Source organism: Paroedura picta, chromosome 11, assembly GCF_049243985.1.
Source record: "Paroedura picta isolate Pp20150507F chromosome 11, Ppicta_v3.0, whole genome shotgun sequence".
Taxonomy (NCBI): Eukaryota; Metazoa; Chordata; class Lepidosauria; order Squamata; family Gekkonidae; genus Paroedura; species Paroedura picta.
Genome location: NC_135379.1, coordinates 432,303 through 460,191, shown reverse-complemented (window position 1 = coordinate 460,191; position 27,889 = coordinate 432,303). Strand labels below are relative to the sequence as shown.

At 60.0% G+C, this 27,889-nt stretch overlaps 1 protein-coding gene across 2 annotated transcripts; it reads right to left on the bottom strand.

Annotated features, from left to right (window-relative positions):
* Positions 1-38: 38 nt before the first annotated feature.
* Positions 39-27,624, bottom strand: NOS3 (nitric oxide synthase 3). 2 transcript variants are annotated; one of them, XM_077304657.1, is made up of 26 exons: positions 27,482-27,624; positions 24,789-24,891; positions 24,201-24,349; positions 21,174-21,336; positions 18,793-18,884; positions 18,559-18,700; positions 17,837-17,976; positions 17,090-17,264; positions 15,731-15,832; positions 15,196-15,390; positions 14,033-14,106; positions 13,013-13,157; positions 12,745-12,849; positions 12,444-12,511; positions 11,182-11,298; positions 9,005-9,179; positions 7,866-7,998; positions 7,511-7,589; positions 5,824-6,011; positions 4,694-4,863; positions 3,785-3,995; positions 3,525-3,612; positions 2,634-2,755; positions 2,392-2,540; positions 1,463-1,657; positions 39-928 (listed from the first exon to the last, which is right to left on the bottom strand). In XM_077304657.1, exons 1-26 carry the CDS (start codon positions 27,553-27,555, stop codon positions 803-805), a joined length of 3,480 nt encoding a protein of 1,159 aa, XP_077160772.1. In that variant the 5' UTR covers positions 27,556-27,624; the 3' UTR covers positions 39-802. The 2 variants fall into 2 exon arrangements, with proteins under 2 accessions (XP_077160772.1, XP_077160773.1); XM_077304658.1 differs by lacking the exons at positions 39-928; positions 1,463-1,657; positions 2,392-2,540; ... (1 more) ...; positions 3,525-3,612; positions 4,694-4,863 and having other exon boundaries at positions 3,831-3,995.
* Positions 27,625-27,889: the final 265 nt, after the last annotated feature.

Below are 27,889 nucleotides of genomic sequence, written 5' to 3'. Positions count from 1 at the left end.
CAGGTACTCATCCACTGTTCTCCTAAAAACCTCCGACAAAGGAGACTCTCGTAGATTCCATCTACGTACAACCCTCCCCATCAAGAAGTGCCTTGTAAGATTAAGTAGAGCCTTCTTTTGCTGTTTGAATCCTTGTCTCTAAAGCTGCAGCAAACAAGTTGCCACCTGTTATAATGTCACTTTCTGGTCCTCACAATGGTCCTGTTATGTCCCTATTCTTACTTTGAACTAAAGAACCTTTTTTATTGTTTTTAGCAATTTTTGCTAGCCTAAGCTCATACTGAGCTTTAGCTTTTCTAACACTCTCTACAAGCCTTGGTTATTTGTTTGTATTCCTCCTTTGTTATAAGGCCCTCCTTCCATTTTCTTAATAAGGCTTTTTTATTACTCAGTTATTTTGAAAGGTATTTATGGAGCCCCCCTGGTTTCTTTAGGTTTTTCCCAGTTTTCCTTCTCAAGGGAATTGTCTGTGATTGAGCCTCCAGTATTCTTATCAAAGACCTGACTGAAATCAAGATTTCCTGGTACCCATGTTAAACTGTGTGTGCAGTAGTTGTGGAGGAGTTCTTTTTCGTCCTCTTAAAAAATGGGGACCATATTTGTCCTCTTCCAGTCCAATAGAACTTCCCTGGTTCTCCAGGACTTCTGCAATTTCTTCTGCCAATCCTTTCAACACTGTTGGATGTGGAACAGAATCATGGAGTTGGAAGGGGAGATATAAAGCCATCTAGCTCCCCCTGCCCTAGACTGGCACTTGTGCTCTGGCAAAAGGCTTTATTGGAGGCATAGGCAGAGCATCTGCTCAGGGGTGTGGTCCTGGCCCTGTCTTCTGCACATGGACAGAGAATGACTGGCTGCGGATGCGCGAAGCCACCTCCTGGGCACGGAAGGTGAGGCCAAAGATGTCCTCGTGATAGCGATTCTGGTCCTAGGACGGAGGCAAAGAGATGTTAGATAGGGGGAGGGTCACACGGTAGCTGTCTCCTATCAGCCCCTTTGCACAGCTACCGCTTTGCTGCCCCCCAGAAGAGAAGAGATGGGTGGGCAATGGCGGGGGAAGCTGGAACTCCTCCAGGGTGGGAGACCTGCCCCTTCCCTGGACCCAGCCACTGCACAGCGTCTCAGGATGGCTCTTCAGTGTGCCAGAACACCAAGGGAAAGAATTCACCCCCCCCAGGAGGCCTCAGGGGAGCCAGCCCAGATGCTGATGCAGCTGTGCTCCTTTCCTCCCCCAGCCTCTGTCCTCCTTTGCTGACTGTACTGATGCCGCAGCCCCCCCCCCTGCGGCCTTGGAGGGGGCTGTGCCGCCTGTCCCTCCCCTGCCCAGGCCTTCTCCCACGCTCCTCTTCGCAGTGAGCCCTATGTGGGGCCCGCAGGCCCATCTGAAGGTGTGAGGAGCTCTGTGGGCTTGAGTCTCTTCACCCCCCTCCCCCCTTCCATGAGCTGCTGGGCTGGGCCTTACCCGGAGCTCACTGATGGTGTCCCCGGCCTCAGCCAAGGAAATGTTTCCTTCCATGGCCAAGATTTGCTGGACAGTTTGCAGGACTCCCGTGGCCATGGTGACATCGCCACAAATGTACATGTGGCCACCTCGTTGGCACAAGACCTGCCAGACCTGGCTGGCCAGTTGCGTCCTCAGCAAGTCTTGCACATAGGTCTGGGTGGGAAGCAGACAATGACGAGTGAGGAGGAGGAGGAGGAGGAGGAGGAGGAGGAGGAGACGGAGAGCAGCCCTGTGCGGGCCTGAGTGGCCCGGCCCACCCTCCAGCCTGAGCCCAGGCCATGTGAATCTGGTGACCTGTCCACACATGTCCAGGCCCAGCGGCAGGGCCAGTCCCCGGGTTCCCAGAAGTCTGTTCTGCATATATAGGAGGACTCGGAAAGCACCAGCCAGGGGGTGCAGTGGGGACTCTAGTGGGAAGGGAAGGAGGTCAAAGGAACATCCCCTCTCCCCAGCACTGGGACAGGCCTCACGGCGGGAACCCCAAAGTTGTGTCTCTTATGCTGAACCCCTCCAAACTGAAGGGGGGATTGACCTCATCTCCCTCCCCCAAACAGGCAGGTTGTCTGGACTGGCAGGGGCCAGGTGGAGAGTTCAGGGCTGCAGTAGGGTGGGGGTGGGCAGGAGTGAGAATTCCTGGTGTCCACCTCCCCATCCATGGGTGCCCCCCCCACCGCTCTGCTGCCCACCCTTCCCTTTACCACTCTGGTGGCAGGCCAGGCGGGTCGTGCTGTCTGGCCAGCTGAGTCCTGTCCCTCGTCCCCACCCGGCTCCCTGCTTCTGTGGACTGGGCAGGGCACGAGACTTCACCCGCCAGAGGAGGAGGACGCCTGAGGCATCAAGCTGGGGGCTCCGGCCCTCTGTGGGCGCATGCCCTCTTCCAGCCTCACCTTGGGGTGCTCGGGGTCACGGGAGAAGGCGGTGAGGACTTGGCTGAGGGCCCCCTTCCGCAGGGCCTCCCGCATCTCCTCCTGGTAGATCTGGTCGTGGTGGGAACAGCGGCAGCCGAAGACCAAGGACATCTCGCCGGGGAGGAGCCCTGCAAAGGCACAAGGCAGGGGCAGCCGGGACCCGGCATCCCTCCCCAAGCCCTCTCTCTCTTGCACCCACCCCAGCCAGGTCCCCGTCCTACCTTGAGCCTCCATGGAATGCAGCCGGTGTTGCCAGAAACTCCGGAAGGGGGCAATGCCAGTGCCCGGCCCCACTAATATGCAAGGGGCTGAAGGGTCTTCTGGCAAGTGGAAGTTGGGGGCCCTGCGTGGGACAAACAAAGGCGCAGGGTGGGTCGGGCAGCCCTCAGCAAGCAGCCGAAGGGAAGCGGGAGGTCAGCCTTCACAGGGAAAGCAGGTGCAAGATGCTAGAGATGCAGATCCGCCTAGCGGAAGGTGCAATTGTTTGGGGGCAGCTGCTACTGTTCTGGGAGAGGTTTCCCCCTGGGGGAGAGGGGAGGGGGCAGTAGCAGCAGGCCGGGACAGGCAGGGCCTTCCCGGCTCGGTGGGGACAAGCCAGAGCTCCTGCTGGGGATAGGGACAGCCCCATCTCAGAAGGAAGGCAGCCACGTCCAGATGCCTGTGCCACTTCTCCCATGCTGTGGTCACCGTAAGGCAGCTGCCACTTAAGGACACTTTGCATATGTCCAGGGCTTTGTACAGCATGTGTGCCCTGACAGACCAGCAAGCCGGTGGGGAGGCAGGCTCTAAGGCGGGAGGAGCAAGGCTGGGTACCCGAACTGGCTCACAAGGAGGAGCGGAACCTCCCTGTCCCCCGGGAGAAGGCCAGAAACCCAGGCAGGCACACAGACATTCGCTCCCCGTGCGTGGCTCAGTTTGTGGATGGGAAGGAGCTCAGGGGGGGGTGAGAATGGAGCATCTGCCCAGCCTGCCTGTCAACTGGTGTGCTTCTGTCACCAGAGGCAGGTGGATGAGAGCGCCTTCTCAGCGCTGGGCTTCCTCTTGCCCTCTTCTGCAATTCTGTCCCTGCCCAGTCCCTGCCCAGCCCACCCTCCCATCCCCAGGTGCCTTACCCTCGGACAAAAACGGGCACCATTTCCCCAGGAGCCAGCTGGGAGAGCCATGTCGAGCAGACTCCATGGTGCAGAGGACCTGCCCCGTCTGTGGGAGAGAAGGGTCAAGCCAGCTAGCGGGCAGGTGGGGGGGGGGGCCTGGCGGGGCTGCCGAGGCGCCCATCCGCTGCTCTTCTGGGCTGAGCCAGCCTGCAGTCACCCCGCGGCCCTGGCCGGACCGGCACCTGCCTGATCTCCCCCAGCCCTCCCCCAGAGGTCACCTTTGCTGCGGTAGCTGAGTACGGCGACGGTAAGGTGGATCTGGCCCGGGTGGGCCTCTGGCGAGGAGCTGACGGAGTAGTAGCGGGGCTGCAGGATGGGCAGCTGTGTGAGGAGCAGCGAGGCCGGCAGCACGATGGAGGGGAAGTCCTCCAGGAGCTCCATCATCGTGGGACAGTGGGACCACTTCCACTCCTCATAAAGACGGGAATCCTGCCGGGGGGAGGGAGGGCAGTGAGCGGAGAGCCCCAGAACCAGCCCCAACCGAGGACACTTGGTGCAGCGGGTAAGAACGGCAGCTTCTAATCTGGTGAGCTGAGTTTGATTCCCTACTCCTCCTCCACATACAGTCAGTTGGGCTAGTCACAGTCCTGATAGGGCAGTTCTCACAGAGCAGTTCTGTCAAACCTTTCTCATCCCCACCTACCTCACAGGCTGTCTGTTATGGGGAGAGGAAGGGAAGCTGCTTTGAGGCTTCTTAGGTTAGTGAAAAGCAGGGTACGAAAACCAACTCTTCTCTCACTCCTTCTCTCTTTTTTAAACTTGGTTTCCACCATCCCTTTCCCTCCAAGGGGGACCCAAACTGGCTGATATCCTCTAGCTCTCCTCCGTTGTATCCTCCTCCCCTGGGTTCTTTCTGTCTGGTATGACAGCTCCCCCCACACACACACACACACCATGCCACCCTAGGGAGGAGCCACCAAATACACACAGAGCCGGAGCCCATTTGCCAGGATGGCACAGGGCCCAGAGGGACCCAGAAGGCCACAGGGGCTGGCCGGCCCTTCTTGTTCCCTCCCTCTTGGGCTTGCCCCCTTGCCGCAGGGGCCCTCCTCCACATCTCCGAAGGACAGCTTTTGGTGCCCCTCCATCCTAGGCTGGCCAACCTTGGCTGGGGCACTTGGCCCTACCTGGCTGAGCCGCTGTAGCTGCTGGCGCTGGGTGGGGTCTTCAGCCAGGGTGGCCAGGAGACGCAGCAGCGGGGGGCTGGGTGGAGTGGCAATGTCCAGGAAGTAGCTGAGGGCCTGCCGCAGTGTGCAGGGGGGCAGGCGTCCCTCAGGGACCCACAAGCGCCTCGGACCTGGGGGGGAGGAGGGTGGAAGGACCCAGCTGGGAGGAAAAGTTGCTAGGAGGAGTCAATGGGCACCCCTCCCATCGCCCCCGCCTATTTTCTGGTGTCCAGCCAAGGGCGGCTCTCGCGACTCTGTTTGACTGCTGGAAGATTGACTGCTGGCTGCCCCCTTTGGTCCCTCACACTCCCCCTTATCTAGTGGTTCCCTGTCTGCAGGTGGAAGCCAGGCTCTGTAGGAAGAGGTGACTTTGCATGAAGAAAGAGAGAGAGAGAGAGAGAGGAAAGGACAGTTAAAACCCCCCTGGATTGAGGAGAAACAGGGAAAGAAAGGGTGTAGGAGACAGGGAGACCTAGGCAGAATGGGTCCTCCCTCCCTCCCTCCCTCAGAGGTAAAAGTTCAATGGTAACTCTATTTGTTCATGTTACCCTTTCCTTTTGGATGTCTTTCTTTTGTAGTTCAGTGAATCAACTATTTTGGGTTTTGGGGTCTATTGGCCCTGTACTTTGGTGGAGATCAGTTAGCTGTCCCATGCCATCCCACAGCAGGCTGGGCTAGTGGGCCAAAGGAGCAATACAGAGAAATAAATACAGCCAGCCGTGTTTTCCCAGGAGTGGGGGAAAAGGCCCCTGGCTAAAGAAGAGGGTCTTACTGGTGGCAGCAACCAGACAGGGGACCACAGGACAGGGGGGAGTGTGGGAGACCAAAGGGGGCATCGAGGGGACTACACAGACTCTCAGTTCACCACACACCCCAAGGAGCCAGCCTCGTAGGGCACTGTGCTGGCAAACAGATGGGTGTCTCTTTCCACCCCGCAGGGCAGCCGGAGCACCTGGGAAGGGAAGGGAAGGGCGGAGCTGTCCGGATGAAGCCTGTGGGCCAAGGAGAGAATCTGCTCTGATGAGGCCCTTGCTGTCTGCCCCCCAGCCCGAAAGCAGTGATCCCCCCCCAGCCCTCTTTTCCACACCCACCATTGGCTTCCGTCTCCAAGGTCTCCACAGCAATCGTCTCCCCGGCGGGGGGAGGATCCTCGACGCGCCCCAAGAGCCCCTCCACCAGCTCTGGGCGGTTGGCAGGGAAGATGCCCACATGGTCGCCTGGCTGGTACTGCCCTTCTGGCTGGTCTCCCGTGAGCAACTTGACCAGGATGGTGGACCGGCTGTTGGGGAGCAGGAGGCGTGGTGCTCAGACTCCCTGTGGCAGGGAGGCAGCCATCCCGTGCCTGGATGCCTAGCTCAACTTGCTTCTCCCGCTGGGGGAGGAACAAAGCCACCCGTTGCCGGCCAGCCACTCCCCCCGCACAGGAGAGGCAGTGGGGCCGTGACAGCCCCCCGGACAGAAGAGACTCCAGTGGCTTCCCAGTCTGGATTCGTGAGCAGTGGGGCAGACCCCCCCTTCCTCTGACCCCCTCTATGGAGGACCACGTGTGTGTGTGTGTGTGTGTGTGTGTGTGTGTGTTCTTCTGGGCTTTAGCATCCATACCCCAGCAGGGGGTTTAAAGTCTCCCTAAAATATCACTCTCTAATTAGCCCCTGCCCATTCGTTCCTCTGCTCTGCTGGGGTCTCTGCACCCTGGCTCTGGCTGCATCAGGCTGAGGGGATGGGAAGAGTTTTGTTCCCCTGTGGCCCTGGAAGGCCTTGGGGGAATTAGCCACTGGTGTTAGTTCCTCTGAACCTCTGGAGTTTATTTTAGAAAACAACCTCAGCAGTTAAACAGGATAGACCCCTCAGCTCTTTGGAGAAATCCTCCAACCAACCAAACTGTGGCCCAACAAAAGTGACGAGAGAGAGGCGAGGGGAGTAGACGGGGCAGAGCCCTCCCTGGGCCTGGGATGCCACTGGAGGAGGGAGAGCTCTCCCTGGATGGGGCTGGAGGTTGGCCCACAACAGGGGCAGGAGACCCTTGGCCGAATCTTGTCCCGTAGGCAGGGATCTGGAGGGGGTCACTTGGCTATGGGCTCCCAACCCCTTTTCTTCCTTCAGTCTGGCTGGTAGCATATTCTGGAAGAGCTAAGAAGGTTCACAACAAATCCTCAGAGGGGGTGGGCAGGGGAGTCCTTCTCTCCCACATCCCTGCTGCATAAGAGCTACCATTCTTTTCTGGACCCTTGAGCTATGCAGCTGGGAGGGCCATGTAGGATTGGCAGGTATTTTCACCTGCCCCTCTTTGGGGCCTCCACACCACTGCACTTGTGTCGGGCTGCCCTCTCCTCCCTGCACAGCTTCTTGCCCCTGACCCAAAAGGCTGAGGCAGAGGTCAGCAGCTGGCCAAGCACCACCCCTTCCCTCACCCCCAGCCTGGCCTAGGGGAAGAGGCTCAGTTGGGGCTCCCCTCAGTAGCAAGGCCCAGCATGTAGAAGGCCCCTCGCCTCTGCCCCTTTCCCCAGCCTGAAGAAGTCCCCACACTCTGCCTGGGGGACTTCAGGAAGGATGGGGAGCTGGACCGACTGGACACCTGCCTCTTGATGAGAGCAAGATGGGACCCTCTGCCCCACGTGGGAGAAGGCAATCATGGTAGCCCCACCTGCAGAGGCAGGCTCAGAGGGAGGCCAAGAAATGCTCCCCACCCCCTCCCCAGCCAAAGGGCTGAACAACGCCAAGGCCTCTCGGCTGTCCTGATCCGCGGACCCCCTTCCTTACCTGCCTTGAGGCTCTCACCTGGATTCTGGGCTCTGCAAATTCTGGACAGAGAGGACACGGCACGGCACCACCTTGCGCTTGTGGATATGTGACAAACCTGGGGGGAGGGACATCCAGCGGTCGTTCAGAGGGACCTCTTGGATTCTGCTTTTCCCCAGGGGGAAGGGAGGGGGCAACAGGGCTCCCAAGTCAGGCACTGGAGGCACAGTTAAGGGCCCCAAGAGGACGGGGTCCACCTCCCTCCCCCCTTCCCTCAGCAGCCTCCCACCATCCAGGGGAGGCTGGAGGAGGTGCCAGCTGGCAGCCCCCCCCCCCACAGGGCCCTGGGGGTAAGGCAAGCCCAAAGCCCACGGCAAGCCCAGCATGCACATGCCTGCCAGCAGGTCCGAGGGGCTCTCGTGGGCAGACAAGCGGTACCGGTGGTGCTTCCAGCTGCAGCGGGTGGAGAAGATCTCCTTGGCGGCGGCCTCAGCATTGTCCCCCACACAAAAGGTGTCACAGGCGGCCTGTGGGGAAAGGCAGCGGGGAGGGGGAGCTTGCCATGACTTGGGAGCAGCACACTTGGGGAGGGGCTGGCAGCACCGGCTGTACCTTCAGGCTCATGGGGCGGGGAGTGAAAGCCCCCCCCCCCTAACCCCATTTTCAATGGACCAATGCACTCAGGGGCAGGCCAGCCCCCCCTAGGCAGCAGGGTGAGCCATTGGCCACCAGGTGGCAGCAGCCCCTTTCCTCACTGGCCTCCAGTTCTTCCCTGTTCTGAAAAGCCCCCTCAGAAAGCACCAGGCTGGGCAGGGTGAGGGAAGGTGCCCCCTGCAACCGACAGCCAGGCTACGCCCCCAGCCCTCCCACCCACCCACCCACGGCACCTGCACATGGGGTGTCAACGCAGCCACAGGCCCCGTTCCCAGTGAGCAGAGAGAGCATGCTGGGGGAGATACCAGTGTTAGGTCTGCGTGGAGCAGTTAGTAATAAAGAAGGGATGGACATTTCATGCTGAGTGCCATCTGTATGGTCACATCTTTGTCTTGCAACTGTTGGTTTTGTGGTAGGTGCCAATCATCAGTTTAAGGTGACTGATCGTGCAAGTCCTTGTTCCTCGTGCCGGTAGGACCCCTGTGCACGGCCTTGGCTGGGGACCTGTAATGCCGCTATGACAGCCCTGGCTGCACATAATTCCAGGCCCAAACCAGGCGGCCAGAGGGTGACTCAGGCGAGGGCCCGGCTGTCATGCTGCAGACCCTGGTGGAGGGAGGTGCTCCTATCAAGGGTCTCAGGGAAAGGTCCTTGGTCATCCCTTGCTTTCCCCAGGATGCACCGAGGGGGGCTGAACCAGGGACCTTCTGCAGGCCAAGCAAACGCTCTGCCTCCAAGTGACCGCTCCACCTAGCCACGACTGTGATTCTGAGTGGGACTTGGACCTTGGTGGGGCTACTTGTCTGCCCGGGAAGGCCCTCAAGTCCCACAGTGGGGACTCCTGGCTGCTCATCCGGCTCCCCACCCCCAGCGCCCCACCTGGAAGACGTTCTTGGCCCAGGTCCGGAAGGATTCTTCCTGGGCGCAGAGCTCATCTCCCTCGCCCATGGGCAGGATCCGTTCGCCTCCCAGCTCCTCCAGGCGCGTATCCACGGCGTGGGCAAAGGCACAGAAGTGTGGGTAGGCACGAGAGCCCAGGCCGAAGACAGAAAACCTGGGAAGGAAGGGGGTAGGGAAGGCTGGCCAAGTGCCACAGGGTCCCCCCTGCCCCTCAGGCACCTGCCCAAACCCAACAGCAGCTCCTGCAGATTCCTACGGCTGGGAGGCTCTCAGGGGAGGGGCTCCCCAGCAGAGCTAACTGGGCCAGGCCTGGGCCTCTGGGGTGAAGTCCCACCCCCACCCCCACCCCCACCCCCAGGAGACCTGGGGCCACTCACTCGCTCTCTCTGGCTGTCACAAGAACAAAGTCTGGTCTGGCCTGGAGGCTTCAAGGCCAGCAGAGTTTGATTCAAGGAATAAGCTTTTGCATTTCTCGACTCAGAATGAAACTTTGTTGGGCTTCAAGGTTCCCCTGGACTCAAACCTGGTTCTGCACCTTCAGGTCAATATGGCCACCCACCTGAGTCTACCTCACAAGGATGTTGTGAGGATAAAATGGAGGGAGACCCACATGCTCTGCCCTCAGCAGTGGGATCGGATTTTGCCTCATTGGGGGTTGTGTGTGTGTGTGTGTGAATATGAAGGGATCTTTGCTTGGCGGGGGGGGGGGGCAACTCCTCTCTTGGACTTTTCCAACGTGCTCTTTCCAGGGAACACCCCAGTACAACAGCCGTGATACGTACTGAAATGCACCATCTCCTAGACCCCCCCCAGGCCCCTCCTTCCTAAGATCCAACATGAACCTCAGTGGGGCCTCCGGCCTGCACAGCCCTGGCCCACCCAATCCCGTCAGATCTTGGACGTTGAGCAGGGCTGACCCCAGCCGGTATTTGGATGGGAGACCTCCAAGGGTTTGGGTGGAGTTCCCCCAAGGAACACTGGGGGGGGGGGCATGACACGGAGGCAGGCCATGGCAACCCCCTCTGAACTGCCCTTGCCCAGCTGCCGGACAATCCCTGGAGCTCCTGTCCACACAACACACACACAGGCGATCCATACATAACAACAGTGGGATCATCCCACTCCCCATACAACCCCCTCCCCCCAGCCAGCTCTTGGAGGACCAGCCCCTGGCAGCCCTTAGAAGGAGGCCGGCCGCTGGCTGCCCCCAGAAGAGCCCTGCAGGGTCAGGCCAGGAAGGGGTCCAGCCCGCCCAGCCTCCTGCCTCACACCCTGCGCAGGCAGCTCCTCTGGGAGGCTGACCAACAAGAGGCCCCGCGGCTGAGCCTTGCCCGGAGGGCAGCAGACTCTAACCCTGGACCCAAGGAGGCCCTGGACCCAAAAGCCACGGCCACCGTTTGCGGGCCGGCTGGGTATGTTCCGGCCAAAATCACCAGGGAAGACACTGTAAAGGCGACCCCCCCCCAGCAGCCGAAGAGGCCTGGCTGGGAGGACCCCCCCCCCCCGAAGGAGATCCATGCTCTGAGCCCCAAGGGAGGAGGCCGGGCCTTTCCATCCAAGACAGAACCGCTCTGGAGAGCAGGCCTGCCCGCCCGCCCGCCCGCCCACCGGTCTGTCTGTCTACTCCCAGGACTCGGATCGGTCCCCCCCTCCCCAGGCGTCTGTAGAAGGCAAGACCAACTTTGGGGCTTGTTGCTGGGGACGGGGGAGTCACACCCAATGTGCGAAGGCCGGGAAGGGACTTCCAAAGAGAGGCAGGAAAGCAGCTGTGGGCTGAGACCACCTGCAGGAGCCACCTAACCTTCCTGCGTTCCCAGTCCCCAGCCTTCCTCAGGTGGCTCTCAGGATGGCTGCAGGGAATGTGGGGGGAGGTTGGGAGGGGGAATGCTCCTTCAGCAGACGCTCCCTCTGTGGGCATGTTCTAGAACACAGGAGACGCCCGTCTCTCCCCCCCACACACACCCACTGCCCTCCTCCAACATACGGCCATTAATAAGCCAGGGTTGGATCCAGGTCTGTTTCATCTCTGCTGCAGCACAGAGATCCTTTGTGCCCGAACAGAAGCACTCTGGCTCCAGGCAGCCTGCAAACACAGCGGTTTAGGCCCCCAACTCACAGACCCCCCCCCAATACTGCCACCTTCCCAACGGCCCTACCGAAGGGTCCCCAGGGCCCCGGCGCTGTCCGTGTTGCTGGACTCCTTGCGCTTCCTCCTCCACGCGGTCACCAACTGGTCCGACTGTGAGACGCTGTTGAAACGCATCTTGTAGCTTCTGGGGGTGGGAAGATGAGAGATGGGGCAGCCCCACAAGCCTCAGGGCCTGGGAAGCCATGGCGGATGCTGCTGCTGCTGCGGGAGGGTGGGGTGGGGTGGGGGGCATTCTAAGCAATCTGGGGGGTATGTCCAAGCATCTGACCTGGGAGGTCCCTTTCCCCTCCGAAGGGCTGATTCAGTAGGCGGGGGGAGCATTTCTTGTTCTTCCTCAGCCCCTTCCACCTTCTGCCCCTCCCTTCGGCACATTTCTCCCCAAGGACCACTGCTCAGCAGAGCCCTCCGAGGCCTGTGTCGAGTCCTACAGATATCCAGGGTGTGACTCCACTTGGGAGGGCCCTGAGGGACAGGTGCTGCTCTTGGACCTCCCCCCGGATATTGCGGGGGGGTGGGGGTGGGCAAGGGAAGGTCTAATTCTCCAATATTTCCCTCTGGCCTTTGCTCTGTTTCCTTTAAGCTTTTGACTTCCTTGCCCCCTGCCCTTCTCTGCACAGAGGCAGGCACCCCTTGCCTTGCCTCTCCTCGCCTCCACCTTCTACACTCCCAGCAGGTGCTCTGCTCCTCAGCCACAGCCCTTCTGCAGAGACCCCCTAGCCCCCAGCCTCCTATGCAGCCAGCAGGAGACAGCAGGCCCTATGGCCAGGGGACGGGAGGGACTTTGGGACCGGGGCTTGCCGGAGGGGCTTTAACCGAGAGGGTTGACCAAGGTGGGGTCCCAGCTGGCCCCTCAGGACACCCAGGCCAGGGAGGCTCTGAGGCCCAGCCACTGTCAAAAGGGAGCAGTCCGAGAGGCTTCAGAAGCGCTGAGCCAAAAGCCACCCTGGCAGCCGCACGTGGCTCTCCTCCGGGGTGCAGGCCGGCCAGCCAGCCCACGTGACGTCTGACAACCCCACCCATCCTCCCTTCACAAGGCCGGCATGGGAGCCACGCAGGTTTGGCAAATGTGGCTGCTGGCCCCAGCCAAGGCAACGGGGGGAGGGGGAAGGGGGGCTGAGCTCATGTGCCCCTGAGGCCTCCCCCAGCTGGCCTTGGGGGCAGCAGGTGCGCACAAGGCCAGCTTTCCTCCTCCGCTGCATGTTGCAGGGGGTCAGGGAAACAAAGAGGAGGGCCGAAGCCAGTGGGGGAGGGAGAGGGGGCAACACTCACTTGCACTGCTCAGGCTGGGGGCTGCCCAGGAGAGGACAGGACATCTCCATCAAGGCCTTGGCAAAATTCTGAGGAGGAAGAGAAGTGGGCAGAGTGAGGGTGGGCAGCACCCTTCCCCCAGCCCTGCTGGTGCTGGCTGCCACACCTGCTGTCCTGGGAGCCAGAATCCTCTGCGCCCCAGTTCCCCCTGGTGCCACTCTCACGCCCCATGTTCCAGAGCAGCTGTACACAAAAGGGGCTGCCAGCCTCTTCCCCTCCCCCACTCCTCCCACACAGACACACATGCTCAGCAGACCCTCACCTCTCCATTCTCTGGGGGGTCCCCACTGCCAAATGTGCTGGTCACCACCAGGACAAGCGTCTCATGCTCCAGGGAAACCACATCATATTCGTCCATGCACAGCACCTGTGGGGAGGGAGCGGGAAGCCTCGGGGTGGGCACAGGGGCCTTCAGAGGTAGAGTTGCCCCGGCCATGGATGGAGGCACCAAAGGTCAGACATGCGAGGCCCAGAGGGACAGGCCCGGCCACAGAGCCCTGTGGGCGCCCCAGAGCCTACCCAGGCCCCACCTTGGGGTCAAAGGCAAACTTGAAGAGCTGCTGCAGGCTCTGCGCATAGGTGCGGGATTTGCCTGTCTCCGTGGCATACAGGATGGTGGCCTTGACTCGCCGGGCCATGACGTGCCCCATCAGCTTGGCTGTGATCTTGACTGCACTGCAGAAGAGGAAGGAGAGACATGGGGAGGCCCCTCCAAATGCCATGCCCTTCTCCTGACCTTGGACCCTCACCTGGAGGACCCTGCCCTGCTTCTGAGGTCCGGACCCTCACCCCCACTCCAGCCTACCCCCGCTGCTTCGGGCGCCTCCCCTTCTTTGACTAAGGCCAGTGGGGCACTGGAATGAACACCAGGCACGGGGGGGGGGCACCTGGCAGGACTCCTGGGATGCTACAAAGCAAGGGACAGCTGGCAGCACCAGGGCCGGTCTTCAGCACCAGCTGGGCAGCCCGAAGTGGTCTAGGCCGGTCCAGCCGCAATCCTGGACAGGTTCTCCAGCATCCCCTCCCCCCTGGTGCCATCCAGCATGGCCCTCTTTCCCCCTTCCCAACCAACATGTAGGGGTGCCCTTCTTACAGAACGTGGCAGACTCCCACCCTGATCTCTCCCCAGCACCATCAAATTGCCACCCTCTCATAGAATCCTAGAATCCTAGAGCTGGGTCATCTAGTCCAACATCCCATACTGTGCAGGAGACTCACATCCCTCTCGCTCATCCACTGTCACCCACCACCCCCTTGAGCCTTCACAGAATCAGCCTCAGTCAGGTGGCTTTCCAGCCTCTGTTTAAAAACCTCCCAAGATGGGAGAACCCACCACCTGCCGAGGAAGCCTGATCCACTGAGGAACCGCTCTTACTGTCAGGAACATCTTCCTGATTAATTTATTTCATCCCATTGGTTCTGGTCCGTCCCCCTGGGGCAAGAGAGAGCAACTCTGCTCCATCCCCCAACTCTGGCCCCCTTCCCCCCAGCGTGGCAACCAGCCACAAGAGGAACAAGCCCACCCCCAGCCCACCCCCAGAGGTACCTACTTGGCAATTTCCTTGAAGGTCTTCTTCCGGGTGATGGTGGTCCCTTTGGGGGTGTAGACCTTCCAAGCATCAGGCTGCAGGAACAGCAGAGAGGCTGGGGGTAGGCCCGGGGGTGGGGGCAAGCCCCAGAGGACCTCAACCATCTCATCTGTGGGGCTTTTCAGAATGATTCAGTAGCCGGGGAAGGAGCCCCCCTCCTCCTCCTGACCTCGGAGGCTGAGCAGGGCCAGCCCTGGCAAGCATTCAGACGGGAGACCCCCCCAGGAGCATGAGGGATCATGAGCATGAGGGCGGGGGCAGGCCATGGCAACCACCTCCTAACTTTGGCCACCAGCCACTCCTCACACGTCCGGGCTCCATTCCGGCCCTGCCACGCGGCAGAGAAAAGTGGCCTGGGAGAGGCCCTCCCGTCACGCCAGGATGCCGTGTGCTGGGCGCAGAGGCAAAATGCCTTGCCCACCAGGGCAGCTGATTCTGCTGCATCTGCTGCTGCAGGAGGTGGAGGCAGAGCCCAGCGGCTCCCTGCAGCCACTCTGTGGAGCTGGCAGCTGCACAGCCAATCCAGGCTCCACCAGCCAGTCTGAGCCCCTGCCGGGCAAATGTCCCGTCTGCCCCCCATTGTCTAAAACCACCCGGTGGGCATCAGGAGAGGGGTTGGCCTTGAGTATTGAACAAAACCACTATCCCGTTGAATCCACCTAAGAAGTCTGCCACCCCGGAGGGCTGACCCTGGAACCCGACTTCTCAGGGACAACTGGCTTCCCACTGCCCACCCCTCCCCCCACACTCACACCTGTGCTCCCCAAAACTCAGCCCCTGGCGTTGGGCGGGGATAACGTGCCCAGTGGGAAGCTTCCCAAGCAACACACAGATTGTTTTGAAAGTTGTCCAGCAAACACGTGGTCTTAATTCAGCCACACCCTCCCTCTCTAATGAAAGCGAATTAAAACTGTCCTTTGATCAGAGAGTTCAGTGACGCCGGAAGAAGAGCCGTTGGCTGCTGCCAGCAGCATTGCAAAACTGGGGTGGGACGGGACCGGGCGGGACGGGGCTGGACCCCTCCCCTCCCCACTGCCCCCTCCAGGGGGTCCTTTCGAGCCGCTCAGCAGCAGCCCCCCTCCCCCCACCCCATCCAGGCCCCTTGGCCGGGGCGAGGGGCCCACCTGGTACCAGAAGCCGGGGGAGAGGTGGTAGTTGACCATCTCTTGGTGGAAGACAGGCGTGAGGCTGCCGGAGATGGGGGGCACCAGCCAGACCCAGTCAGCCGGGCAGCCCCCCCGCATCTGCTGCTCATTCTCCAGGTGCTTCATGAAGGACTCGGTAGCCGCATGGTGGTCCACCATGGTCACTTTGGCGAGCTGGAAGCAGAGAGTGGTGGGGGTGGGATGCAGGGCCCTTCTGGACCCTGGCAGAGCGATACCCCTGTGGGCAACAGGCTCTGGATGCCACTGGGAAGGATGGCTGGGAGAGCCCCGTCCGGCTGGGTGCTGCCAGAGAGCCAAGCCGCCTGCATGAAGAGGACCAGTTCTTGGGAGGAACCCAGGCCAGCGTGCCTCCTGCCCAGATTCCAAAGCTCCCGCTTTCCCAAAAGTCCTCTGTGTGTGTGTGTGGGGGGGGGGAGGTAAATGGCCTGCTCTTCCCTGGGGCCCCGCAAGCGCTTGTCCCCGTAGCTGTACCCCACTTTCCCGCCACACACACCTGGAAACTATGCAGGACGGCCAGGTTCATCTCCACAGCAGCCCTGTCCTTCCAGAGGGATGAAGTCGTGCGCGTATCCAGCCCCATGCGCTGGGCCACCTCCTGCCACACACACATGGGGGGGAGGTTAGGTGGCTGTGAGCGTGGGCAGCAGGCAGCAGAAGGATGCACAGACAGGTGGTGAGATGTGGCTGAAGGGGTCCCTGTGAACTCTCTGACCGGGGCCCCTTTGAACTGGCCGTGGGTGGGGGAGAGAAAGCAGCCCCCCCCCCCCCGTCTTGAGTCGGAAGATGCCTGTGTGGGGGAGGGGGGCTGTGAGCAGACCAGGATGGCCCCTGTGGCAAAATCCCTCCCTCCTGTTAAAAAACGAGTCAGGCTTTCTCTCTCTCTCTCTCTCTCTAAGCCTTTGGCGAGCTGAGAGGTGATGTTAGCCCACTTAGAAACATAGAGTTTGAAGGTACCGGAAGGGTCCTCTAGTCCAGCCCCCTGCGAAATGCAGAAACTACAACTACCTGCCTACCCACAGGGACCCCAATTTCATTTGCACATCTTCATTTGAATGCAGACTGACCTAGTCTAGAAGCAGTTGTTGGGGGAGGGGGAGAAGAGCTACTTTTTAGGAGAATACCCCAGAAGGTGATTTTAATCTCCTCCAACGCAGGGAAGGGATCTTTTTGTCTGCTGACCACAAAGTGGGAGGTTGCTATAATTTGAGAAGAGGTGAACAGCCATCCTGGACCATGTATCTGCCAGGTGAGTTAAGGACCATGCAATAGAAACTTGTAGCCTCTTAAGAAAGATGCCTAGCTGATATTTAACATCAGATGAGGTATCTTTTAGCAGAAGGATAGACGGATTGTGTTACCCTCAATTTCTTTAGGCTTCTGTTGCCTCAATCCATGCCATGCTAAAGATAAGCATATAAACCTTATTCTTTCAATAAAGCCTTCATAAATTTGAAGCTGGCAGTGGTTCTCTTGTCCACCTAGGGCTCCCCCATCATGGAAATGCCAGTCCAGTGCAAGGGGGGGGCAGGGTCAGGAGAGGGAGCTTGGCAAGGAAGTACTCCACTGGGGGGGGGGGGTAGGGACCCTGCAATAAGTTGTCCTCACAGTGCTCACATTCTGGCAAGGTCTCCCCCAAACTGGAAGGAGCAGCCATGACTCCTGATTTTCGCAGCAGGCAGCCCTGTACGATGACCAGGTGGTGGCAGGTCTTTATTTATCACATTTTATACCACCCTTCCCAAGGGCTCAGTTTGGTTTACATCCTAAGAAAGGCAATAGTAAAATCAACGGAGGAGGAGTACAGGAGGGAGGAGGAGCAAGGGAGGGGGCAGCCCCACCGGCAGGGCCCCACCTGCACGACGTTGTAGCGGTGCGGGTCGCAGAAGTTCCTCATTCCAATCTCGCTGCTCATGTACCAGCCACTGAAGGGGGCAGCAGGGAACTCCAGCCCCCCAATCTCCAGCAGCATGTTGGCGACGGCAGGCAGTGCGTACCAGCGAAGGCCCAGCTCCGGGAACCACTCCAGGCTGATACACAACAGGAAGAGCTCTCAAGGGAGAGGAAGGGGGCCCAGGCTCTGCCGCACGGTCCAGCCTTTTATTGAGGAGGGGGGAGTCCCCACCACCAAGTGCCGTCTGGAGAAGCGGATGGGAGGCCCGGCTGGCACTGCGGAAGGCAGCTTCGGGGCCTGATGCTCCTGGCTCTGCGTCCTGCTCTGGACGTGGCTACTCGTGCCGCCAGAAAGCCCAGGCCAGCAGACCCCACAGACCCTGGCTGACCCGCTCCCTAACCGCCCCCAGCCACCCCCATCTCCTGCTTGCCAGCTCCCACCTCAGGAGGGCCAGCCTGCTGAGTCAGAGGAACGGTCCCCAGAGGCTCTCAGGGAAGCCCTGCAGGGCCAAAGAAATGCCACAGCCCCTCTGCAGGGGCTGCCACCTTCCCTCCCACCTGCACCAGAAGAGAGTGGGCCGGCCATGCCCCACTGCACAGAAGGGCAAGGGGTGGGCTGGCTCCCCTGCTGCCTCACTAGCCTCTGGCAAGTCTGGCAAGGAGCCAGCCCTCGCCCTGGAATTTGGGGGAGCGTGCCCCTTATACGCACGAGGGGTGGCTGATTGGCACCTCCAGCACCAGTTCACGAGGCAGAGGAAAGAGCTCGGGGTCTTCGTCTGGAAACTGCAGCAGCAGCGGGAGGACGTCAAAGCGGGTGTACGGTGGGGTCCAGCCATACTGAATGCAGAGCTGTGCGGGGGGGGGGAGGGGGGGAGAAAGCAGAGGGTCAGCTGGGGAGTAAGAGCCTATGGGGTGGGTTGGTCCTCTGAACCTGAGAGTTGCCAGGCAGAAAGAACAGGGGCAAAGGGAAGACCCTTTAGGCTCCATCTCATGGACGCCTTGCTCATCCCACACCGTGAAACTCCAGGCCAAGGCAAGGACAGGACCTCCAGGCCAGGGGTTGGAGCAGTCTTGGGCAGGGAGGGGGACACCCAGGTTTGCCTTTGCAGCCTTCGGATGGCATCAACAAGAGTCAGGAGTCGAGACTCAGGCAGCTGTGCCAGGGAGAAAGGCACTAAGCCAGGCCTAGTGTTGCCAACCTCCAGGTGGGGCCTGGACTGCTCCCAAAATTACACCTCTTCTCTAGGCTACAAAGAACAGTTATCCTGGAGGAAACGTCCCCTGTGGAGGATGGCCTCTCTGCATTTGACCCCTCTGCAGACCCTCCTCTCCCCAAAGCCTGCCTGCCCTTGGCTCCACCCCAAATTCCCCAGTGCAGAGTTGGCCACCCAGAGAGGCCCTCAGGCTCCCCACAGAGGCTACGCCCCTCACCTCCGTGATCTCTATGTTGGCTGGGTCACCCAGGATGGTGCCATCTGCCTGCTGGTAGCCAGCATAGCGGATCAGCTGGCTGTTCCAGATCCGGAAGTCCCCCCGGCCGGTGGCCCGCTGGGGGAAGATGGTGATGGCTGACCTGGCAGGGCAGAGCAGGGACCGGTGTCAAGGGTGCCCTGAGGGCCAGACAGGCCCCGATCCCAGAGTGGAAGGCCAGGGGGAGCCACTCACCGGAGGTTGCCACGGTTGGTCGCATAGTGGATGTGAGTGCACAAAGACGTGAACATCTCCTGGACACTTGTGCAGTCGCGTGCATCAAATACCTGTGGGGCAAGAGCAGGAAAGGGTGCGGTTCCAGCCCTCCTGTGAGTCATGGAACCTCAGAGGAGCCAGCGACAGAGGCCAGAACTTGGGTGCCTCTGGATCAGACCACTGGCCCCTCGGCCTCTTGCCTCCAGTTCCCAGCAGTGGTTGGTCACGTGCCGCAGGGAAACCCACCAGCCAGGCCCACAGGCCAAAGCCCCCTCCCCCACTGCATCCACCCCAGCAGCCCTATTTGGCTATTCTGGTAAACAGTCAATAATCAACCTGCCCTTCTTACCTCTGCCAGCCCCTTTTAAGAAGAAGAGCTGTTTTTTGGTACCCCATTTTTCACCACCCAAAGGATTCCCAAAGCAGCTTACAAACACCTTTCCCTTCTTCTCCCTACAACAGACTCCCTGTGGGGATGAGAGAGCTCTGAGAGAACTGCTCCTTGAAAACAGCTATCAGAGGTTGGTGACTGACAGAAAGCTACCCAGCTGGCTGGACGGAGCGGGGAATCAAACACGGCTCTCCGGAGGGGAACCCACTGCTTGTGTAGCAACACAAATGACAAGAACGCTGACGAGCTGGCCATGTGCCAACCAAGAATCTTCTTTATTCCTGAACAGCAAGGGCAGGGCCCAAACGAGATCTGGTATTAAACTCATTATCAAGGAGAAAGTCTTTCATCGGTGATTTGGTTTGCTCCAGTTCCAACATTCAAAGAGGGTATTTGAGAGTGTTCTGTGCAACATCCGGTCAGCCACAGGCTCAAATAATTTTAGTGGGGGATCAGCATGATCGTGGCCGGTCCCAAAGGAGGGCCCTCTGTAGATTGCCCCCGAAGAGCACTACAGCCAGCCAACCCCAACCTGCCACATGTGTGTGTGTGTGTGTGTGAACAGGGAGAACCCTCCCCCGCTTCCCCCTGTAACTTCAGGTTTTTTGGATATTTTATCTCTCTAGTCCTGAGTGGTGCCCAGAGGCAGCCTTCAGCATCTGCATAAATGGAAAACAGCCCCTGAAAAAAATGATGAAAGAGGGAGAAAGGATTGCTAAAGGTGGACAAAGAGACTGCAGAGAAACTGAATGTGCTATTTCTGTTGGATCTTACTTGGGAAAATGTTAGGCCAAATGGAGATGCCAAGAGGTGAAGTTCGAAGGTCAGACCTACCAAACACTAACCAGTCACTGTCTAGCTGATCCACACCTGTGGATTCGTCTTAAGGCAACTCACATGGGGCAGTATTTGGGATCTTGTGCCCAAATCTGCCAGCAGCTGCTGAGAATCTGCCAGCCCCCCTTCTAGAGGAATCCTGAAGCCCAACGAGGAAAAAGCCTCATGAACAGGGAACTGCCCACACTTCTGCCAAGATTTAGCTTAGCTGGACTTTCTTGTCAACCTCATCAGAGAATCCTCTGGGCGGGTAATAAACAGGTGGACAAGGACAGTCCGGGAGGCCACTTTCAATCTGCAAGAGAACAAAATCCCTCCCTATGGCTCCAGCCAGTTGAGAAGTCAGCTGCATGCAGCAACGGTGGGAGACACAAATGCTGTGAAAAGGATCGAGAGAAAAGAAAGTGGAACCCAAATGGATCGGGATCAGCTTCCCAACACCCTTCCTCATGAGGCAGGCGCTGGTGGGAATGGGATGGTAAGAACTGGAGGGTCCCAAGTGCAAATCCTCACTCAGCCCTCGATTTCATTGAGTGACTTTGGACCAGACATCCCTCCAAGCCTTGCCTACTTTGCAGGACGGCTCTCGGGATAAAGCAGAGGCGAGGAGCAGATGTTGGGCTTCAGGATTCCCCTAGAGGGGACAAGGGAAGGAAAACCTGGAGGGAACCCTGCCAGCTGGACTGGAGGAACCTCTTGGGCAGCAGGAAAGGAAAAGCGTCTCAGGGTGCAGGAGGAGCCAGGGCAGGAGGCTGTGCAGGGAGATGGGGAAGGAGGCAGGAGCAATGTGTGTGAAGAAGCAGGATTCAATCACCAGGGAGGGAGGAAGAGTTCAGGATCCCCCACAGGGTTGCCATAGACACCAGGAACTCAGCTGCAAGGCACCTGAGAGGGCACCAGAAGAAGGTGGAGGGCAGAAGACAAGAGCTGGAGGGGCTGCCTGGAGCTGGGAAAGGATGCAGACAGGAAAGGAAGTTTGAATCATCCTCTCGGAAGGCTTCTGGTTCTGTTGACGACCCTCCATCTGCTACCCATCCTCCTTTGCCAGGGTACCTCAGCAGGGTATCGCAGTGGGATTTTGGCTGGCCCAGACCTGCCCACTGGGGCTTTGGGGGACGTTCCCCTCACCCACCTGCAGCTTGCTCCACTGGATGCGGCCCACACAGCGGGCTGCGTTGCGCCAGGCATGCTTAGCTCCGAAAATCAGCTCTGCCTCAAGCAGCTGGTAGGTGCCTGTCTCTGAGATCGCCCTCTCCACTTCCTGCAGGCGCTGCAGGTGGGCCTTGGACTCCAAGCTGGGGAGACAGTTCTTGGTCAGATGGCCCACTGATCCTCCCCCCACCTCTCGGCAGCCCCTCCGGCCCATGCGTGTGGAGGGCACCGGCTGCAACCCCGTATGCCTGTCCCCCTCCCACAGATATCAAGGTCTTGCCCGTGACCCAGGCTGGGTGACCCTTTCCTGTAGGGCTGCGCTGGGGGGGGGGGCAGTCTAGAAAGGCACCTCCAGAGGTGCCACAGGAGAGCAGCTTTCTCTGACCTATGGGCTAACCATGCCCAGTTTCACCCACTGATTTCCCTGGTTTCTAAAAAACCTTGCTTCTCAGCTCCACGGGGCACCTTTCTAAGCAATTCAAAGCATTGCAGTGATTCGTCCCACATCTCCAACAGGGAGCTTGTGGAAGATCCAGGGAAAGGTGGGGAAAATCTCTGCCCGGGACTTCCATGGTGCAAAACGGCTTTCCCTGCGAGGCTCCCCCACCCCTCTGAGCCGACAGGTTCACTCCTGCTGCTCCTCCAGGGACAGGGTCTCCGTGAGGTCATCTGCCAGGGTGGGAGGAAGAGCTCTGGATGCTCTCCATTGTTCCGAAAGAGCTCTCACTAAAAAAAATATCAGCAACCTCTGCCTGGTTAAGAATGGCAGGAGGGCTGAGGGGGCACACTATTCTGGGGAGGGCCCTTTGGTCGAATCCCTGCAGGCTCCCGTGGCCGATGATCGGCCTTGTCACCAGCCCTCCAGGGAATTGAACTCAGAGAAGGAGATTCCCCCCATACAAAGGCATGCCTCGCCCAATGGAAAGAGGGAGCACAGCTGTTGTGGGGGGGGGGTCCATGGGGACTCCAATGCCAGCCACTCATCCTTGCGCAACACACCAGGGATGCCCTGCCACAGGTAGAGGCACCCAGAGGGCATTCACTGAGGGGACCACCCCCTCCCCAAGAAGTCAGCCCAGAGCACTGGGAGGCAAGGAGTCCAGCCCCCCCTCCCCGCCAACGCCTCCACTAGAAGGACCCCTACCAGGAGGACAGGCATCACCAGCCAGACTGGGCCAGACTGGGCCGGGAAGGCCCCATTCCCCAGCCCCAGAAAGTGTGATGATGATGATGATGATGATGATGATGATGATGATGATGATGATGATGATGATATTTATATTTATACCCCGCCTCCCCCCGAAGGCTCGAGGCGGCTTACATAACCCCGTCCCCTAAAACCATAAAGACAATAAAATCCGATAATTTACAATAATGGCAACAGCGATGGCGTAATCTACTTATTGCTCTCCGCATCCTCGACTACAGGAGGGGGGTGACGCTCTCTACCGCCAGTTTGTGAGCCAGTTTATTTGGCTGTTTATCGCCCGCGCCTCCACGCAGATGGCCTCACTCGTGTAAATCCAGTGCCATCAATGGGATGGGGCAGCCAACCGACGGAATCAGAGGATCTGGATGTCAGAAATCTGGAAGCCCACTAGATCCCCCAAAAGAGCGGTGAGCAAGCAGAAGGCTTCTGACAGGGGCTGCCGCGAGGCATAGAAGGGCCCCATGGTGACCATGTGGCAGCCCCAGCCCCAGCCCCAGCCCCAGCCTTCTCATTGACCCCCGGCACCCTCTGCTTCAAAGAGAAGTTGCTAGAAAAGAGAAGGTGGCCAGATGGGCAGCCACCAGGAAGGGGAGCCAGGCGGGCAGAGGAGAAGGAGGTGGTCACCCAGACACTGGGCAGCAGGCAGACTTTCTGTGGGCAGGAGAGGGCTGCCAGACTCTTTGTGCCTGGGGCGGGGGGGGGGTCCATGACATCAGACATCACCGAGGAGCCAGGAAGAAGCAGCTCAGAGAGGAAAAGGCTGTTGATAAGGCAGGCTGCTAGATCCAGGGTGAGAACAAAGCACTGGGGACAGACAACAGACCCAAGGGCCTGGGATCCAAGCCAGAGTCTGCCTCAAACAGTAAATTTGGGGGCAGGGCACGGGAAGGGCGAGCAACTGGGAGAGGGATCCGAGGAGGTGCAACCCCCTCCCCTACTAGGAAGTTCTTCTGCACTGGCCTCTCTGAGGAACAGGTGTGAAGAATAGAGGCGGGGGGGGGGGGGAGGAGGAAGGGAACCAAGTGGCAGGAAGGTGGATCTGGGCCCTCCTGACACTGGAGGAGAGTTTCCTGGCAGATTGCCCAACAGTGGGAGGGATTTTCCAATAAGCAAAGCCTCATTATATCCAATGGAGGCTACTCAAGAGAAAATGGCATAAAAGCTACTCTGCAAGGAAATGCTTGTGACCCCCACGGTGACTAGAAGCCATGGGAAACTCCCAGGTTTCCAGCCAAGGCCATGCCCAGATCAGGACCCCTGCCTGACTCAGGACGCTTCCATTTTGGATAAGCAACCTCCCTCCCCCAGTAGCGCCTGCTGGTTATCTCTGGGGCTGGGAAGGGAATAGTCCCAGTGGGCAGCCTGTAGCCTGGGAGGGAGGGAGGGAGGGAGGGAGAGGAAGGGGTGTGGGGCTGACCCTCCCAAGAATCCTGGAGCTGTGACCTGCACATAAGGGCCTGGAGATAAGGGCCTCTGGATCCCAAACCTTCCCCAAACTGCTGCCCTGCCTATTGGCCCTGAGGAAGTGGCCAGAGAGTGGGAAGGCTTGCCCTCCCCTCCATCTCCTGCCCAAAACAGCTCAGGGTGACAAGTAGGGGGGGGGCGCTCTGGGTAGGGGGAAGCTCCTCATTCATCTCCAGCAAAATCTGCACTCCCTGGCAAGCAGTGGCTGGCAGTGCCCGGGGGCTGGCAGTACTGCTTTCCCAGAGGGCCGGGAGGGAGGCACTGTGCCCAGCCCCAGGGAGCTAGCTGCGGGGGGGGGGGGGAGGGGCAGGCCACAGGAGCTCCTGCACTCACCGTCGAATGGAGCTGTAGTACTGGTGGATGAAATCCCGGGCCAGCAGCAGCAACTCTTCCTTGGGCCGGGGGCCCTCCGCAGCCCCCCGAGTCATCTCCTTGGGGAACATGAGGCAGCAGAGGCAGCGCTTCTCGCTGCAGGGGGTGGCCTGCAGAGGGGCAGAGCAGAAAGCAGGGAGGCAGAGGGCCTGGGGACAGCTTGGTCTCCTGCCCCACAGGCTGGCAAGCTGCATGCTCCTCCGGGGCCTGTCCTGTGCAGGCATGTGTGGGTGTTTGGAGCACAGTCTGGAGACCTCAGCAAGGCCTTGGGTGGGAGGGAAGGGAACCTGCAATGCGCTGCCTGCCCTTGGATCCTGGCCACTGTCCAGCCATGGCAGCCTTTGCGGGGCCACTGGGGGGCCTTCCTGACACACCTGCAGGGAGGGGGGAACCCAACACACCCGCCGGGGGGGCTCCTACGGGTGGGCAGGAGCACATCTTCAGTTTCCGCAGCCCTGCCACTGCCCGATCGGGGGGGGGGGCAGCCCAGTCTTCCAGGAGCACCATTCACAACCCCCCCCCACACACACACTCCAGGTCTCTCCCTACCTGCTTGCTCTGAGCACTGAGGACGTCATACGTAACACAACCCGTCTGCCAGTTCTTGATCCGAGAATATTTGGGCGGCTCAATGGGGCAGGCATCTGGGGCACTAGGCAGGCAGAACACAGGGACAAGCAGGTGTCATTGGGCTTCTGTATCTATCACTCTAGTGCTTGGTTTTTGCTTGGTGGGCTGCATGTAACTCTTCTCCTTATAGACGATCATGATGATGATGATGATGTTATCCATTCAGTTATGTCCGACCCTCGGTGATTCTATAGGAAAGCCTTTGCCATGTGCCCCTGTCTTTGACTGCCTCTTTTAGTTGGTTCATGGTCATCCATGTGTCGGCTTTGATCATGTCAAGCCAGCGGATCCTTTGGTGACCACGTTGCCTTTTGCTGCTGACCATGCTGAGCATTAATGATTTTTCTAGCGAGTTTGATCGCATGAAGTGTCCAAAGTAAGTGAGCTTCACCTGTAATATCCTCCCTTCTAATGACCTAGTTGGTTTGCTCCTCCCTAAAACTATCTTGTTGGTAACTTTGGCTGTCCATGGCATTCGCAGCCTTCGTCTCCAACACCATATTTCGAAAGCCTCTATTCTCCTCCTGTCTCCCTTCTTCAGGGTCCAGTTTTTGCATCCATGGGTTGTTATGGGGAAGACAGTGGCATTGAGTAGCCGGCACTTTGTATTAAGGCTGATATCCTTACTCTTCCCTATTTGGTTCATGCCTAACGTTGCGTTCTGGCCCAGTGTTATTCGCCGATTGATTTCGCGGCTGCATCCATCACTTTGATGGAATAAAATGTCTCTGGCCTTGTGTGTGCTGCCCTGCCCCCCCCCAATCCTGTACCTTTGAAGAGAGCCTTATCCAAAGACATGGGACCCCCAAACAAGAGATGGCCAGTGACCCTCCAGGGCAGGCATGGAGACAAGGGAATTACAAGAAGGCAGCTGAAACACGGTACAACAGTTCCTACGGGCAGGAGGCTGCTTGGCCAGATGGGGGAGGGTCCCTCCAGCACAGCACACAAGGGCCAGCCAGTTCCTCTGCAGGGCCAGCCACAGGGCAGGGAGGCCGAGGCCTTCCCCTGAGAAGACCCTCAGAAGAGCCCTGCTGGGTCAGGCCAGGGAGGGTCCCTCCAGTCCAGCCTCCCGTCTCACCCAGGGGCCAGCCAGTTCCTCTGCAGGGCCAGCCACAGGGCAGGGAGGCTGAGGCCTTCCCCTGAGAAGACCCCCAGAAGAGCCCTGCTGGGTCAGGCCAGGGAGGGTCCCTCCAGTCCAGCCTCCCGTCTCACCCAGGGGCCAGCCAGTTCCTCTGCAGGGCCAGCCACAAGGCAGAGAGGCCGAGGCCTTCCCAAGAAGACCCTCAGAAGAGCCCTGCTGGGTCAGACCAGGGAGGGTCACTCCAGTCCAGCCTCCCGTCTCACCCAGGGGCCAGCCAGTTCCTCTGCAGGGCCAGCCACAAGGCAGAGAGGCCGAGGCCTTCCCCTGAGAAGACCCTCAGAAGAGCCCTGCTGGGTCAGGCCAGGGAGGGTCCCTCCAGTCCAGCCTCCCGTCTCACCCAGGGGCCAGCCATTTCCTCTGCAGGGCCAGCAACAGGGCAGAGAGGCCGAGGCCTTCCCCTGAGAAGACCCCCAGAAGAGCCCTGCTGGGTCAGGCCAGGGAGGGTCCCTCCAGTCCAGCCTCCCCTTCTACAGGGGCCAGCCAGTTCCTCTGCAGGGCCAGCCACAGGGCAGGGAGGCTGAGGCCTTCCCCTGAGAAGACCCTCAGAAGAGCCCTGCTGGGTCAGGCCAGGGAGGGTCCCTCCAGTCCAGCCTCCCGTCTCCCACAGGGGCCAACCAGTTCCTCTGCAGGGCCAGCCACAGGGCAGAGAGGCCAAGATATACCCTTGACATTGCCTCCTGGTTTGGGAAGTCAGGTTGACTGCCTCTGAATGTGGAGGTTCCCCAAAAGCTAGCATAGCGTCATGGTTAAGAGTGGGGTCTCAGATATTATTTCCCCCCTTCCTCCATGTGCAGCCTACTCAGGCCCTACTGGGTGACCTTGGGTCAATCCCAGTTCTTCCAAAACTCTCAAGCTCTACCTACCGCACAGGGTGCTTGTTGTGGGGAGAGGAAGGGAAAGGTGATATGCCTTGAGACCCCTTGGGAGTTTAAAAACTATTTTCCCTGGCCCCAAGCGTCCCAGCGGAGGGGGAGGGAAAGGCCGATGAGCCCTGGAGCTCTGCTGGGGCAGGACCAGGCGGCCAACCTCTAAGGGAGCCCTGCCGCTCTGGCCGGCCTCTCGCGGCCGTGGGATTCGAATCCGGCCCTTCTCCCGCCGTCCTCCCGGGCGACCCTCAGAAGCCACGGCGGCTCTTTTCTGCTCCGGGCTTCCCGGGAAAGCCTCTTTCTCAGCAGCCCCCAGGCCCCAGACCCAATCTCCCCTCCGCGGAAGCGCTGCTGGGGCCCCGATCCAGGGGCGGGGCGTGGTCGCAAGGAGAACAGCTGCAGGCGGGATAGGAGGAGGAGGAGGGGGGGGGGGACTTGTCTTGCCGAGGCGCCCGGGAGGCCAGGCCCAGCGGTAGGGCCTTGGCGCCGCCGGCCCCGCTCCGGAGCAGGCGGTTGGTGACATGGTGCGGCGCGGGGCGCGGCCACGCAGAAGCCGAGGTGCGGGGGCAGCCGCGACCCTCCCACGACAGGCGGGCTCCTACCTGGCGGCCGGGGCGCTGTCGTCGGGGCCGGAGCCGCGCGAGCAGAGGTGCAGGGCGCCGGGCGTGTTCCCCATGGCTTTGAGCTGCCTGACCGCAAGTGCGGAGGAAACGGCGGCCCCGCGTCCCGTCCGGCCAAGGTGCCGCCCGCGGAAGAGGGCGGAGAGGCGAGGCGAGGCGAGGAGAAGGCCTGCATGCAGGCCCAGCGGGGCAGCCGCCCTCCACCCATCCCGTCCCTCGCAGAGACCCGCGCCTCCCCCTCACGGCTGCCTGCCTTTGTCTCGGGGCCGCATTCGCCCCAGGACGGAGGGTCCGGCCAGGCCAGGGGCCCCAGCTCTCTTGCCCCCCTCTCGGGGTCATCTGGAGGGCCGCAGGAAGGCGGCTGCGGGGGCTGCGGGAAAGGTGTGCCCA